The sequence below is a fragment of the Euleptes europaea genome, chromosome 2, assembly GCF_029931775.1.
Source record: "Euleptes europaea isolate rEulEur1 chromosome 2, rEulEur1.hap1, whole genome shotgun sequence".
In the NCBI taxonomy this organism is placed as follows: Eukaryota; Metazoa; Chordata; class Lepidosauria; order Squamata; family Sphaerodactylidae; genus Euleptes; species Euleptes europaea.
In genome coordinates, this window is record NC_079313.1 from 71252518 (window position 1) to 71269676 (window position 17159).

Sequence of the window (17159 nt, forward strand, 5' to 3'; positions counted from 1 at the left end):
TGCTCACAAAGGTGGGGTCATAGAATAGTTTCCACAGATTTGGGTTTCTTTCAGTAGTTAGAAAATTATTTTCTATCATTATACAGGTCTGCTTAGGCTTTTTAGAGTAGTGATAGTGAGAAAAAATGTCCAACAAATTAATGTAAAGCTGAAATAGCCCAGACTTGTCCAATCTCATCAGAGCTTGGAAGCTAACCAGGGTCAGCCATGGTTAATACTTGTATGGGAGATCACCAAGGAAGACTGGGGCTGCTGTGCAACGGAAAGCATTGGAAGCTAACCAGGGTTAGTCATGGTTAATACTTGTATGGGAGATCACCAAGGAAGACTGGGGCTCCTGTGCAATGGAAAGCAATGGCAAACTACCTCTGCTCATCTCTTGCCTTGAAAACTCCATGAGGTGGAACTTCATGGGGTTGTCATGAGTTGGATATAACTTGACAGCATACTTTACCTTACTGTACGTGTAAGAAATAGCTTAATTTAGAGAGAAGCTAACTTTGTCAGGTTTGAAAAATGAAATGGCATACAGAAACCTCTGGCCAGACTAGTGCAGCCCAGTGAGAAGATGACACTTTATTTTCCACAAGCTGTTGACACACAGATAACTGTTGAGCTTTGTATGTGGGGATTGTTCTTATTCCTTCCCAAAGTATCCCTCTTGGAGTCCTCCTGGACTCCTCACCAATTTTCAGGCTGCAGGGTAGAGAGGAAGAAAAGCACCCAGCAAGCATGCAGGCAAGGGAAACTGAGGGGGAAAACCTCTTTCTCTCTGAAATTTTGTTGCTGGCAGGTGGAGGCATAGAAGGGGGAACTTGGGTTGGCATCATGAGGGGTATGAGACAGTTGGGGACGTCTTGCTCAGCTGACCTCGTGGACACAAAACGTATATTATTGTGAACACATAGAACTTTTCAGTAGTTTAAGCAACTTTTATTTTTAACATTTGTAGGTAATGCAGACACTCTCAAACATATGCCTAAACAAAATGGCATTGATACCTACACCAGGCTGAGGGAATTCTGGCAGCACTATTACTCGGCTCACTATATGACTTTAGTTGTGCAGTCCAAAGGTAATGTCTCTTCAGTTTACATTAAAGATACATATTGTGATTCAGTGAATTGACATTTGGGTGGTGCTTGGCACTGGTGAAAATTGCAGAAGGTCTCGTCCGTTGCCTTGTATAGTGCAAAATGGCAGAGTTGCTTTAATCAAGAAATATTTGGATTATTTGGCTAAATGCTCTTCGTGCTTCCATTTTTGTTATGATATTTTTGTTTGTTTGTAGTTAATCTCAATAAAGAAGGTATTCCCTTTAGAAGATAGAGGTTTTCCCTGAAGGGACATTTGAGATCCAGTTAACTTTAAAGTAGAGCCTTCTGTTTGGTTTCAGTCATTTATATTAAGTTTCAGTGGCTGTGTTACTTAACATCCTTACTCAGTCCTAATTGGTCTAACTGAAATGTTGGTACATTTGATTGCGGCTCCAGGAGCAGGTGCATGAGGGTGCCTTTGCTTGCCTGCCTCGCCTTTCTGTCACAGGGCTGCTGGTCTTTTATGGCAACTGTGGTTTCGTGTGAAACATAAACTGTGTCAGGTACAGCCACACCCCAGGATGTGATCCAGGCTCAGGTGTAAGTGTAATGCAAATATGCTGCATGAAGTGAACCTACAGGCTTGATAATTTCACTTCTGCTTTAGCTAGCTGAGCAACTGGTTCTCCTCCCCCAAAATAACTACACTGCAGACAGGATCTTCTCCTTACCCTGTTCTAAGAATTTGCTTCTTGTCGATGTCAAGTTGTTATACATTTCCCCCCTCTTTCTAGAAACTCTGGATACTTTGGAAAAATGGGTGACCGAAATCTTCTCTGAAATCCCAAATAAGTAAGATTCTTTTCCTATAGTTTTTATAATAAAACATATATACTATTTTGTATTTAGATCACACAACAAAATCAGCCTCGCAGACGTGTTCTCACTCTCCTTGGCTCATCCCTAGGTTTCTCTAGTTTCTGGCTAGCATGTCCCCCCACTGCTGCTTTTCTTCCTTTCCTTCCCCCAGATTCCCATAATGATGGTGGGAGGGGGGGATCAGGAAAGAAAAGGTAGCATTGCTGGGTTTCTCCAACTGATATGGAAGGGCACAGAGGTTTGGGGGAAGAGGGAAGGAAGCTGTTGCCAAAATTGGAGGAAACTTGCTATTCATTGTCAGTTCTAAACTGACAATGTTGCTGGTAGTTTTTCATTGTTATGATGAGGGAGTGCCTCGGCTTGAAGGCAGCTGGCAACTGTGGATACAGTGCAGCAGCTTAACTTTATTGTACCTGCAGTACATGTTGCTGCATCAGAAGTCTTAGATATGACTGCCTGTATGTTGCCTGGGTACTGACCCCCTCCATCATCTTTGTGGCACAAAATCATACTTGACTTCCAAATAATGTAATTTATTCCTTGTAAGTACTCTATTAAAATAAAAGGTGTGCTTTGCACTCATTTTTTGTACGCATTAAGACTCCTAATGAGCATGTTGACTTCAAAGGAGATACTAAGGTATTTGGCGTTTTCCCTAAAGCTATAGCCATACAGTTTTACTAAGTGGAGTAACAACACAAACTAGTATGTGTTTGCATTATTAAAACAATATGCACAGATGGTAGGAATTCCAGTGTACTGTCAGAGGTCCAAGGGCAGTAGCTGCATTCAGACATCACAAAGAAATAGACTTACTTTTGATGGGCACAACCCTGTCCTGTTGCCATGTTTATGTGCTCCCTCCCTCCTCTCCATAAGTGGAGTCTGACTGAAGTTTTCCTGGTTGCAGAAACATTCAAACTCCAATGTGCATGCAGTTTCCTGGGGAAACTGGAGTTTTCTTTTGAACAAACTGGGACTGAAGGAATATAAACTTCAACCTAGGTGCCTGCATTCAGATATCATGGCAGATTTTAGAGTTTGGCCTGAAGGCTTCCAAAACCGGGGAACCTTTGTTCTGTCATACAAGTGGAGAAACAGAGTGGTGTGAACCCGGCAACAAGCCAGTTTCATGCCTATCACAATCAACCTTTTTTCTGAATGCTGCCAATTTTTTTTATTTCGGTTCAGCTCATTTTTCATGTTACTTGCTTCATGGTTTGCAATCAGTTTTGTTTTGCCAAGTGTGGTGCCTGAAAACATTTTTGTATCTAATCGTGCATAGAAAACCTGGATTTCTATCCTAGAGTTTCTTTTAAAAGCCAAGGTCAGTGAAATTAATGAAGTTCTTTACTGTCTGGTAGAAGAGTCTACTTACATGTTAGGTGCGTTTTTCTGGGAAACACGGGCAGAAAGCACTTTTTTGTTCAAATTTTGCGTGATTCTGAATGTGCAGGGTAGATCAGATAGACTCCAAACCAGAGGTCCTTGCTCACAGCAATGAGCTGAATCTGTATTGCTGTACAGAAAAATCTGTACATTCAGAAGGGGACACCTCCCCTCCCCACATGTGATTGGCAGGTGCTGTGTACGGGGGACTGCATCCAGAAGTATGATCCATGTATCTGTCCTGTGGATTGTTTTTGCTAGATTGCAGTGATGCTATGTGACTTTTTTTCTTTTCTATTTAAAGTGATTTATCCAGACCAATGTTCAGCCACCTGACAGAGCCTTTTGACACACCTGATTTTCACAAACTTTACAGAGGTGAGTGTTTAAAATAGGCAGTTCCTACAGTGCTGAAACAAATAGTGCATTTTGAACTTGACATTTTTGCACACTTTGAGCCGTTGTGATGCGAGTATCAAGGAGTAATCATGCCTTTGAATTCACAACTGAATATGCTTATTTTCCTTCAGTTGTTCCAGTCAGAAAGACTCACTCTTTGAACATTACTTGGGCCCTGCCTCCGCAAGAACAGTATTACAGGTGAACTTCAACCCACCTTATGGTGGAACCCTAATGTGAACTCTGTTAAATTGAATTAAGCTAGATATTCCCCATTTATTTTCTTATTACTGTAATAGCTATGATTTTCAAGCAACAGTCTAATCACCTCTTTTCTTTTCTAGAGTAAAGCCACTTCATTATATTTCCTGGCTGGCTGGACATGAAGGCAAAGGCAGTGTTCTTTCATTTCTTAGAAAAAAGTACGTGCTCTGACAGGGCAAGTTAATGACAAAGGATGAAAGAAGAAATTTAAATAATTGTAACATTGAGTTGCTCTTTTTAAGAGTTGTATTTGGTTCCATGTGGCTTTTGTAGTGCCAAAAAATCAGTTTAGTCTTGTGATTGAGCCTGTAATGTTATGCACCCTTATTTGGGAGTAAATACCATTGAACTTTATTTACTTCTGAGCAAACATATATATGGTTGGGCAGCAAGTTAAAGAAACTCAGTTACAAAATATCCTCAATTTGGAGAACAGTATTAGTTTAAAATAATATATTAACAAGTGTGGGCCCATGAAACTCGTGGGAGGGCCCGCTGCAGCTCCTACCATGGAGGAAGTGGGTGCATTCTCTGTTCTTGCACAGAGAACAATCTTTTACTTTGTGGGGAATTAAAAAAAACCCCAATGTATTTTTTTTTAAGTTTTCAGATTTTTCTGCAAACCTGAGAGGATCCCCCAAGGTTGCAGGAAAATTTATCTAATGTCAGTATGGCCCCAATCCACAGATTTAGATATCTGCAGATGGGGGCCACACTTCACTATTAGATATATAGATATTCACTTATTAACTATGCAGAAGTGACTTGGTAAGAATATTTTAAAAACTGAATGGCAATACTTAATGTTAGTTTACAAACTCACATATCGGGCAACAGACACAAAGCAAATAATTGAAATGTGCTGCTATGTTATTTATTCTTTGATTCAATTTTTAAAGAAGACTTTTTAAATAATCTGGAGAAATCCCAGTGAGCTCCATTGCCATGCAGTCTAAGCAGGCATTTAAAAAATATTATTACGGTCCATCCTGTGAAGAGATGGGGTATTCCAAAGCAGGACCTGGAAATAGCCAGTTCAATGGAAGGAGATGCTGAGGTGAATGCTGCCTAAAATTTCTAGGCATGTGGGGGGATTTAATGATTTCTCTCCTCTCGCAGCTGACCTCCGACTCCCTTCCCCCCAGCTATTCCTAGATGTTCCCTGTCCCTGCATAGCAGCATTTGGTAGTGGACATTTTGAGCTGCAGCAGTGGTCTGTTATGTTTACATGGCAGAAATCCTTCAGTCAACGGACGTTTTAGCCAGGATCCTTTGCACAAATTGTATTAATTGGAGCTAGACAGCGGTGTGGCCACTGCCTTGAGTTTTACTTTCTAGGGTATTTTACTTGTGTAATATCAAAGCAGCTAATAGCGAAGCATAACACCCAGCAAGTGTTTAAATCATAGTAAGAATTTAAAGCAGGAAGATTTAGGTAAAACAAGAATATCTGTATATCCAGTCCACTCACTTAAAGTCCTTCTAGGATAATAATATCTTAAACCAGCTCTGAAAAGCCTTCATTAAAAGTGCCAGTCTCCCCTCCAGAGGGAGGGAGTTTCAAAGTCTAGGGGCAGCAGCTGAAATATCTTTCCCTTGGATCTCTACCAGCCATTTCTCAGGTCTGCGGGTTCCCACAGCTGGCCTCACCCAGCAGAACTTTGGGAGGGTGAATGGGCAGTGATGGCCCTTTAGATACCCAGTGCCTAACCTACGTAGGGCTTTAAAGGTAAAAACCAAACTAATGTGGCTGGTATAAGTATTGGCTTTATATATTATGGTAAACCTTGGTCAGCATTTTCTGTGCTGCATTTTCTACTGACGTCTGGATTATTTTTGAGGGCAACCCCATGTAGAGCACATTATAGTGCTCTATATAGTACTGGATATTATGAAGATGTGTGGCTTTGGCTAGATTTGCTTTCTTTAGGACCAGTTGCAACTGGCCGTTTTATATTGCAGCTGATTAAAAAGTGTGTTGCGTAAATACTTCCAACATCACCTGATTGTTATGTTTTGTAAGAAGTAATTTCTCTTCCATCAGATTCTGGGCACTTGCATTATATGGAGGAAATGATGACACAGGATTTGAGCAGAATTCCACATACTCAGTCTTCAGTATCTGTGTGACTCTGACCGACGAAGGTTACAAACATTTCTATGAGGTAAATGCAGCTGCAGCTTAAATTGCTTATGACTTTTGCTTATTCCAGTTGCCAAAAACTGGCTCACTCTATTTTATGTTTTCAGGTTGCTCATGTTGTATTCCAGTATTTGAAAATGTTGCAGAAAACAGGACCGGTTCAAAGGTACCAAAAACTTTGCAATTTGATTCTAGCTGAGCCCCAGAAGTTATTGGTTTCTTATTATTATATTTGACCAGGAACAATAAATCACAATAAAGAGTAAATTACTCTAAAAAGTCACTCCTAGGAATAAACAATGAAAGTTAGCTATTAAGAGCTCAGAAATTCTAGAATAAATTTAAAGGGGCATCAGAATTTTCACCTATACCTTATATCTGCTGTCTACCTGTATGGCGTATTATTGCTGCTGAGAAATTAAATGTTTGGAATTTGCTTTAATAATTTCTTGACACGTATAGTAGAATAATGACGGGAGACTTTGTCATCTATAGAATATGGGAAGAGATCCAGAAGATTGAAGCCAATGAATTTTATTATCAAGAACAGGTAAGTTGTTCCATAAACCTCTGTAAGTAGTAGGCATAAAGTTTTCAAACTGTTATGATGTGAGGCAGAGATTGCAAACGTGAGAATGTGAGATCTAAAAATAAAAAAAATCAGAAAGTGATCACTACCTAAAAGATCGCCCACTTCCATAGCCTTCACAAAGGGGATCATATTAGTTGGTATATCAAAATATAACAATATAACTTGCACCTGTTGCACTAATGTAGGTATAATTTCCCTTAGAATTAAGGCCCACCCAACCATTAACTGAGATTAAATTTCTTTGAATACAAAAATTTGCTAAAATCTAGACCATTGAAATTAATAACATATTCTTAGAGACCCTATCATACCGAAAAGAACTAAGAAGATCTTCATTATCTGGGCCCGTTAATATTTGTTTTAGAATAATATCATCATGTCCCATTCTAGCATTATAATCACCAGCTAAAATGAATAAATGGAAGACACATCCGTATGTTATCAACTAAATATTGTCGAAGGCTTTCACGGTCAGAGTTCATCGGTTCTTGTAGGCTATCCGGGCTGTGTGACCGTGGTCTTGGTATTTTCTTTCCTGATGTTTCGCCAGCAGCTGTGACAGGCATCTTCAGAGGAGTAACACTGAAGGACAGAGACACTGTCCTTCAGTGTTACTCCTCTGAAAATGGCTTCCACAGCTGCTGGCAAAACGTCAGGAAAGAAAATACCAAGGCCACGGTCACACAGCCCGGATAGCCTACAAGAACCGGTTATCAACTAAATTTCCTAACTGAACCCAATTTGGTTTTGCCCAAATCCAAGGCAAGTAAACAAAAAAAGAGCAATGGAGAAATATTAGCAATTTCAAGGTTAACTTCGAATAAAAGGTCATGAGAGGTGACCAGTTCAATTATGTTAACGTTCAGGGCTATAGAAACTAGGCAAGCTAAGCTTCCTTTAGGCTACTGAACTGCCCTCTCATAACTGACAGAAAGCAATATATCTGGGGCAGGGGGATATCTTCCAAGGGCCAAGTTTCTTGAATTAGGATTGTATCAGAAGACCTCAAGAGAGTTTGAAATTCCTTACATCTGTGGTAGACCAACCAGCTGCATTTCAGTGAACAATTTTTAAAGAGGAAAAAAGTAAATCTGCCAAAAAAAGATTAGATTCCAAAGAAGCCAGAGGGGCTGATGAATTTGAGGGAAGGACAGTTACTTTAGGCTTTAGAGGGACAGGAGGTGCAAGTGGGATATAAGCACCAGTATATTCATCGGCCCTGATTTGGATGGCCCAGGCTAGCCTGATCTTGTCAGATCTCAGAAGCTAAGCAGGATCGGCCCTGGTTAGTACTTGGATGGGAGACCACCAAGGAATACCAGGGTTGTTATGCAGAGGAACGCAATGGCAAACCACCTCTGTTAGTCTCTTGCCTTGAAAATCTTACAGGGTTGCCATTGAGTATTGACATCTGAGAGAGGGTGTATGCATTCCACTAGCTGAAAGGAGTGGCTGTTCCGCCTCTTTACAGGGTCTATGAATGTGTGAGCAAAGGAATACTGACTTTGGATGGCACTTTGCCCCTTTGAAGATTTATCCTAAATTTCCACAGTAGACAATGTGGTTTCTTACATAGGAGGAATCCAAGTGAACTTATTCCAACATCAGTCACACTGTTTTCCTGAATATTGAGCCGGAGCCTAAGGGTGGATTTGAACAGTCCCTCTGCAGCCCCCATGTGTTTGCAGTTGCCATGCGTTAGAATTGATTAGTTTGTTTGACACGGTCAGTACTTGATGGGCTTGACTTCCAGTGTACATTTGAACTAGTTGCTGAAATCTAAAATCCCTTCAAGGAAACTAGTTCCTGATACATGGCAACTACAAAGGTCAGTGTGCACCGAAGGAGAAAAATTAAGTTTGAATCCACTCTTACGCTCAACCAAAAGCAAGGTGAAGACATTTCCCCCCACCATTGTTAGTGAAATATAATTGTTTATTTACAGACTGATCCAGTTGAGTACGTGGAAAGCCTTTGTGAAGATATGCAGTTGTTTCCAAAAGAGGACATTCTGACAGGAGATCAGCTTCTGTTTGAATACAAGCCAGAGGTAAGTGAACTTTGTAAGCCTTGTTTCTTGCTAGGAGAGATGAACCTGGTCGTTGAAGATGTGGTTGGGGGATATCTTTACTTGGATGTCATTGATACCAATTTAAGATCTCAGAAAGCATTTCATTTTGGGGGTTGCAGTCCTTCATGCTCTGTGTTTTCCAAGTCAGTGAATGAAACCCTTCACTTTTGGATGAAAAGGGAGAAGTCTACCTTTGAGTCCTTTCTCTTTGCAGATAATTTCTGAGGCTCTTAACCAGCTGTATCCCCAGCAAGCCAACCTCATTCTGTTATCTGCTTCCCATGAAGGCCAGTGTCATCTGAAGGAGAAGTGGTTTGGCACACAATACAGCGTTGAAGGTAAATTTGAATCCTGGGGAATAACTTCAGGTGTCGAGTGGGGCCATTTCTGGCACAGCAATGTTATAAAGTGTAGAGGGGTTGAAGTTTTGGTATTTAGACTCTTACTGCTCTTACAAGTTGAGGAACCGCTAGGCTGTTAAAAGATAGTTTCTAGCATGGTTAACAAAAGGCTGTGATTTGGACCTCATCAGCTGCAAAGGAATCTGTTAGATCAGATTAATGGGTGGCTTGCTCCTGCTGCAACAAAAGAAGAGCAATATGGTATGAGCTGAGAAGGAGGAGATATTGTTTATGCAGTTACAGACATAATCCTCAGCAGGGGCGGTTCGACTATCTACTTCCAATTTGCCAATGTTCAATTTATTGCAGATATAGATAAACACTGGAGTGATATGTGGGCTAGTGACTTCATGCTAAATCCAGACTTGCACTTGCCTGAAGAAAACAGATATATTGGTGAGTAACACATGGCTTCTTATGCACAGAGGACAAATCTGAATGTGGTTTGGGGTCCTTTGTCACAATGTGGCTGAAGATTCATTTTTTAAAATGAGAAGACATGCTTGTGTTTGATTACAACATGAATATTTTTACAGCTATACCACAAGTGAACAGAACAGATATGTTTAGTTGGCATCCTAGCCTGGTGTATTCACAAAGAATTAGGATTAGAGCAGAATGTGAAACTTGACAATGTATAAAAATATAAGATTTTCAATCTGTAACATTAACACTGATGTAATGTTCCTAGTGAATCATACTGTCTTTCTATACGTCATAGAAAGAGTCACAGGTTTATCACCACAAGGGACTTAAAAGTATTCTGTGTTGTTGCTGCACCTGACACTCCGCAGGCAATGATGGTCCAAGAGCAAATGTGAAAAACTGGGGTGGTGGAAAACGTCATCAGAAATGGATGCCTCATTTGCCTTGCAAGGGTGCAATTTCCTACAGCATCTAGGGCAGGGGTGTCAAACTCATTTGTTACGAGAGCCGGATATGACATAAATGTCACTTGGTTGGATTGGGCCACGTGTACCGTAAAATTTAATGCCAGGTACCGGAGATACAATCTTTATGGAAGACACAGGCAAAGCCAATGAATGAGATTATTTTTTACTTAAAATACAAACATGCTTAACACAACGCTCCTACAGTATTTTATTTTATTTAACAGTCTTTGCTCATTGACACCTCGGGACTGGGGGGTGGCTGTCTCGGTTGGTGAGCTCGCAGTGTGTGTGTGTGTGGGGGGGCTGCCTTGGCTGGCTTCTGGGCCAGATAAGATCTCTCAAGGGGCCAGATCCGGCCCTCGGGCCTTAGTTTCACACCCCTGATCTAGGGACAGAGATGGCAGGACTGAACTCAAATGAAGAACAGAAAAAGAGCTGACACGTTTATGCCCAAGTTCCTGTATAATATTTAGTTAGTAACCTCCTTATCACTTATAAAATGCTGAAAATTTTCACCATGTGCTGTTAGAGGGGAATCTCATTTCTACCACTACCACTGCCTTCAGAAGCCTTTCTTTCACTTACAGCCTGATTAAAAACAAAAAACCTCTGACTATTACAAGGCACTCTATTCCCCCAGGTTGTTTATCCCATTTGGCCCATGAGCTCACTAGTGAAGCTGACCAGGAGGGAGATTTAGCTGATTCAGTGGACTCAAGTGCATCCTTATTGGGATAAGGCTCTTCTTTCTTCATAGTTCCTCCACCTGCTGAAAGCTAATGTTATTGCATCCCATGTAGTGGAACTGGGATTGCAAAATTCTGCGGCGCTATTGGATGTTTTACGACCTCTATACACTCGGGTCTCGAGGCACTTCTTTCCTAGTGCTTTCAGGAGGAATAGGTGTTGGATTGATGAGGGAGGTGCAGATCGCTGACCAATATTTCTGGTGGGTAAATTCTGCCATGGCTCTGCGTAGATTATTGTTGGTGAAAAAAATTATGAATCCCTTATTTCTTTCAAGAAAAGGCAGCACAATAGTGACAAGTGGTGGCAGCTTATAGTAGCATCCTATAATAACAGTTCTAGGACTTTCTGGTCTATATTTTCTGATTCTCTTGTTTGGGGTCCATATTCTTGTAATCCAGCTGAGGTTTGGGAGGACCATTTCTTTACCCTGTTGTATGCCACCAGGGCTAGCAGGACTCTTCCCTTTTCCCTATCGCTGTTGATTACTCTTACCCTGCTAACTTGTCTTCCGATATCAGGGCAGAAGGTAAGAAGTTTTAATACAGAAGTTTAATACAGAGCCACCAAAGATCCCGGGCCAGACCTTTTCCCTGCAGATCTATTAAAGACTTTTCCAGATTGTTGGATGCTGCTTGTAGCAGGTTAGTTTACCACAATAAATGATACCAGTATCATTCTAGAGTCCTGGCTCCCGGCTATTATTGTACTGGTTTGTAAGAAGGGCTGTAGGTCAGATCCATCTAACTATCATGCTATTAGCATGCTCTCTTCTGTCGGGAAGCTTTATGCCTCTTATTTATACCATAAGCTGGTTTCATGGCTGCAGACTGAAAGAATTTAAGGAGGGAGCAGGCTGGCTTCCGAAGAGGGCTTTCCATGTTTGACCACTGTCTAGTTCTTTCCCATCTTGCAGTATTTAGCTCCCTCAGAGGATGTAGTCTGTGTAGGCTTTGTGGATTTAAAGGCTGTGTTTGTTTCTGTGCACAGAGAGAGCTTGTGGACAGAACTGTATGCATCTTCCATTGATCATAGACTTTTATATCTAATACTACAACTATATACCAGTCCGACTGCCCATGTTCATTGGGGTTCAAGGGGCAATTGACAAAGAACATCCCCTTGTCTAGGGTGTGAAGCAGAGCTGCCTGTTGGTCCCTCTCCATTTCAGCCTTTATATTAATGACCTCACTCGGGCACAATCAGTGGAGAATCTCCATGCCCCTATTCTAGCTATCTGTCAGATTTCCATACTACTTTATGCAGATGATGCTGTTCTTGTATGTAGTTCCCTGGTGAGTCTGTGTAGGCTGCTGAAAGCATTCTAGAATTACTGTAATTGTGAGGGTTTGGTAATTAATTGTGAAAAATCTAAAGTTTTGGTTTCCTCCAGATCCCTTCAGATTAAGCATTTCTCTCAAAGGCTGAACACTTGGCCAATTTGAGCAAGTATCCCAGTTTCGCTATTTAGTGTTCCTCTTATGGAGGGTTCATAAGCAGTGTGCCCTGCTCCCTGCAGCTGGTTCCTCTGTGGCTATTTGTCTTTGCTTTTTTTTCTCTTGGGAGCTAGTTCATTCCTGCAGCAATTCACGTTTTTGAGGCTAAAGTGTTCTCACAGCTTTTATATGGGGCAGCCATTTGGATTATCAGAATTGATAGTATTGATGCTTTGAAGGTTTCCTTTGGAAAATTAATGGAGTTCCCCACTGCATTAGCCTCTGTAGTTCTCCAACTGGAATTGGGTCTTGGATCAGTGGAATGCCAAACTTGGAAGTTGGCTTTTTACCTTTACCTGAAAGTTTTGTTTTCTAGGGAGGCTTCTGGTTTCCTTTCTGTGTAATACTCTGATTGCTGTGTGTTGTAATGGAGATTCTATCTCACATTGAACTCCTGTCCCTTGCGTTTTTGTTGTCCATTGGCCCTAGTCTGTTAGGCTGTAAAGCAGAGGTTCCCAAACTTATTTGGCCCTACCGCCCCCTTTTCAGGAAAAAAATTACTCAGCGCCCCCCTGGAAATCTACCTTCTTTAAGTGAGCAAACAGAAAGATGCAGTGACAAATTAGCATTCATTTATGTAACTGTAGTTCTACCTACGTCCTACAACACAGTAAAAAACTATGTTGTTGTAAATAAGACACCTTGAAGCTTGAAATTGTAAAATTATTTTTTTAAATCAACCATAGTAACATTTGCATTGTGTGTGTGTGTAAAGTGCCGTCAAGTCGCAGCCGACTTATGGCGACCCCTTTTTGGGTTTTCATGGCAAGAGACTAACAGAGGTGGTTTGCCAGTGCCTTCCTCTAACATTTGCATTACACACAGAAAATTAAGATAACGAAGGATATTAAAATAAAAATCACAAATAACATACTGAAATATTAGTACACTTTGCTTTGTATGTGCTCCATAATCTGTAAAGATCGAAGGTATTGAAGATGAATTAAATTTTTAAATACTTATTGCACTTGCCCTATTAACTGCTTATCACACAATTCAGAAACAACCTAAATTAAATTTCATACATGTTGCCTATTTATAGTATTGCATTGTAAACAATTCATTACACGTACATATTCCTGCTGATGCATGCTGGACTTCCCAACAATGCGCAACACGCTCGCCTGCCAACACTTGCTTGTTAAGACCTGTCGGTGGACTTGACCACTGATCAGTGGCAGACCTACATTTTTGGGGCCCTAAAGCTTGAACTGTTATGGGGGCCCCTTCGCAACCAGCAACAATAGGGCAACATCCAACAAGGTCCAAAGGCCCTTGCAAGGACCTTGAGGCCCAAATGGTGGAGAGCAGGGTGGTGGAGTGGAGTCCTTGAAAATGAACCATACAATGAGCCCCTTCCCACCAGCAATGAGGTCTCTGTAAACTGCTGTTATCTTCTTCAGTGGGGTTGTTCTATGACAGATCACCACAACTTTAAAAAAAATGAACTACTACATCTCAGATTTTGATTAAAATTGCTGTACTGGGTTATCTCACATGTCAGTCACTGGTGTGAATAAAAAAATGTTGTAGAAGCAAAACAATAGTTATAAAAACTCAATAGATGGCATTGGGGAGGACTGAAGATGCCATGAGGAAGAAATACTCGGGTCAACCATTGTAAAGGCATTACCCTCGACATTACCCACATGAATACTTATGTTGAACTGTCTACAAAGAATTCTACCACTAAAAATTCAGTAAATGAGAAATAACCCAGGTCTGCCACTTCCAAAAAACAGAAATATCTCGGTAAATATGAGAACTGAAGCACTAGTTGCTGGTTAACGAACCCAGTAGAAATAGACACATAAAAATATCATCCATGCTACCTATGGACCAAGCTTATAAGCACACCTTGACCTATACATCTTTAACATTAAACACTAGCAAAGATAATAAAAAATTATCTTAAGCTTCATTAGTTTCACAGTAGATTTGCCTCTACCACTGATTGGTTATAACTTACATTTTGTGTGTTTATTTGGAAAATAAAGTAATCACTATGACTTTAACTCCATGTTACACAACAGATGAAACATGTATGAACAGTTTTTCAAAATTTTCTTTTCTTCTTCCTTTATGCTTCCATTGCCCCCTTATTTTTATTCAAAGCCCCCCAATTGCACCTGAGGCTACTACCACCCCCTGGATTGTTTCAGTGCCCCCCAGGGGGCATTATTCTCCACTTTGGGAAACACTGCTGTAGAGAATTGGAGGCCTTAGATTGTCAGTTGGCCCTTGCTAGGGCTCATACAGTAGGCTGTGTGTTATTTGTTGGTGGTGTGCTCCTTTTTTTAAAGCTTACTTGGACAGGTTGTGACCCTGTGAATCTGGTGCAATTGAAATTTTAGCTTGTATCTTCTTTGTGTGTTGGGGGCCTCCTTGAGAGATCTCTGGATTCAGCCGACGATAGCTTCTGGTGCTTCTTCCACTTCCCCAGCTTTTCTGCTAGTTAATACTGATTTTGGTATAATGCAGGCTTTGGCAAAAGTTTTGGCTACAGTGATTACAATGCAAAGGTGGAAGTAGAATGTGGTATTAAAGTGATTTCTGTTTTCCAAGTCTTTTGGCTCATCGGATTATTTCAAATAAAAGATAACGTACAATACAAGACACTCTAACTATTATAGAATAGTATGCGTAAGCATTCTTAATGATGCTTTGGGAGCCACCAGATCTGCAGCAGGTTGTCAGCAACGGCTGCTGCAGGACCAGCTGTTATCCTTGCACTGGTGTCTGGATACTGAGCAGCTCATGTAAGGCTGGATCATTCTTTTCAGAGAGAGATGGATTTGGTCTATTGCTTATGGATCTGCAGTAATAACACCCTCTGTGTTTGCCTTTAAGCCACAGATTTTGCTTTGAAGGCCCCAGACTGTCCACAGACAGAATATCCAGTCAAAATACTGAGTACCCAGCAAGGTTGTTTGTGGTACAAGAAGGATGATAAATTCAAAATTCCTAAAGGTAAACACCCTTATGTGTGCATCTTTCTACATTTTAATGCGTTTCTAGCCTATAAAAAAGTGGGCATTCAAGACAGAATTGTTTCTCAGCTAATCTTACATTAAATTTTTTTTTAATTGAGAAATTAATCTTTGTTTTGGTATCTTGTGATGTATTCAGCTACAGGTTAAAAATTGTTGTTTGTACATCTGTTAGTCAATAATGGGACACCATTCAGCCTTCCAGCTTCAGTGGTGGCAGTGTTTTTTCCTGAACCCGTGTTTTATTGGTAGAATAGATGTAATTAAATGACATTTCCATTCTTCCTGAGATCCATGTCCTAAAACGTGGGTTTAAAAAAAAATTAAATAGAATTTGTAATGTATAGTTGGACTGTGTAGGTATGACAGTTTGAGCTTGGGGAGGGGGTACTCCTTAATCTCTAGCTATCATTTGTTTAATGTTTGGGTCTGAAGGTCTCAATAAAAATAACTATGTGAAGAACTTCCCTTATTGTTTGCTGTTGCTCATGATAATAATTTATTTCAGCTTATATCCATTTCCATCTAATCTCGCCACTGATCCAACAGTCTGCTGAGAAGTAAGGAACAAAGTCTTTCCCCCCCTATTCTTAGTTGACATTTTCCCTGTAACAAACGCATTTAAATGCATCTAACTTCTAATGAACTCTGTTAAGCCTCTGAATAACTCGCTGTGTTTCAGATTTCTGTAGAGCTCCTGGGATGCTTACTGTTGAGTTAAATGAGGTTGTAGGTGGGTGTGGTGAAGTGCCATTTAATTCATCATCTAAGCATTATGCTTTGTCTTGGGGGGTACTCCTTGAATTCTATTTACCACCTGCTTAATATCAGCAGTGGATTGTCAAGTAAAATGACAGTTGTCATCATTGACATTCCAAATACCCGAGGAGTCTCATTGTGTCATGTTTCTACTGTGGGTCATGGTCTAAAAGAGTCTGATATTGTGTAAAGATATTGATTTAAAGAATGAAACATTTTCTATATTTAAACCTTTTTATTGTAAAAATTTCTTTCAAAATTTTACTTTTTCTGTTTCCCACCATCGCTAATTATTATGTGCAGTGTAGTGCTTTTTGATACGTTTGTGAACATCTTTGCACACAACCTTGCTGAACCTGCTTATGAAGCAGATGTTGCTGAGTTGGAATACAAGCTGGTAGTAGGAGAGCATGGATTGATCATTCGTGTGAAAGGATTCAATCATAAGCTACCTGTAAGTGTTAACCTTTAAGTTCCTATATAAAATTTAAGACCCTGCTCCATCGGACTGGTGACAATTTGCTTAGAATTTGGTTTTCTATTTTAGCTGCTGTTTCAACTCATCATCGACCACTTAGCTGACTTCAGTTTTACCCCAGAGGTTTTTGAGATGATAACTGAGCAGCTGAAAAAGACTTACTTCAACATCCTCATCAAACCAGAGACACTGGCCAAGTGAGTGACAGGAGTCCAGTGAAAAAATGATGAATCTCTGGGCTGAGGGAGCAAATTGCACTTGCGTGTAAGCCTGGGTATATATACTCTGTGGAAGGGAAGCCCTCATCCTGTGTTCAGAATGGAAATGTGGATCAGCGGGCTTGCCTTACTCAGTTCAGTGGTTTTGTATTGAAAGAGAAAAATATTATTGGCAATTGGGTGATGGAGCAAGGCAGGAACTGGGAGAGCAGTGTTTCTGGGCAGGGAGTAAAGACAGGGTCTGAGTGCCAGGGGAAGAAGCATTGAGAGCAAGGGTGATGCTTATCTTTCTAGTAGTTCTAAGCCATGTTTGCTAGCTGGTTGCACACTTTTGAAGTGACCTTAGGAATTGCATTAGAGCCCACATCCAGCATGCATTCAGTCTTGATTATAGGGCTGGCAT

At 40.6% G+C, this 17159-nt stretch overlaps 1 protein-coding gene across 1 annotated transcript in view; it reads left to right on the plus strand.

Moving 5' to 3' along the window:
* NRDC (nardilysin convertase) overlaps positions 1-17159 on the plus strand; it is a 43555-nt gene that overhangs the window by 12607 nt on the left and 13789 nt on the right. Inside the window, exons 7-21 of the mRNA XM_056844465.1 lie at positions 953-1075; positions 1832-1889; positions 3610-3683; positions 3836-3905; positions 4049-4126; positions 6013-6133; positions 6219-6277; positions 6607-6661; positions 8649-8753; positions 8989-9112; positions 9485-9571; positions 15162-15281; positions 15810-15861; positions 16364-16514; positions 16608-16735. Coding sequence (XP_056700443.1) covers positions 953-1075; positions 1832-1889; positions 3610-3683; positions 3836-3905; positions 4049-4126; positions 6013-6133; positions 6219-6277; positions 6607-6661; positions 8649-8753; positions 8989-9112; positions 9485-9571; positions 15162-15281; positions 15810-15861; positions 16364-16514; positions 16608-16735 — 1405 coding nt within the window. The remainder of the gene's footprint in view (positions 1-952; positions 1076-1831; positions 1890-3609; positions 3684-3835; positions 3906-4048; positions 4127-6012; positions 6134-6218; positions 6278-6606; positions 6662-8648; positions 8754-8988; positions 9113-9484; positions 9572-15161; positions 15282-15809; positions 15862-16363; positions 16515-16607; positions 16736-17159) is intronic.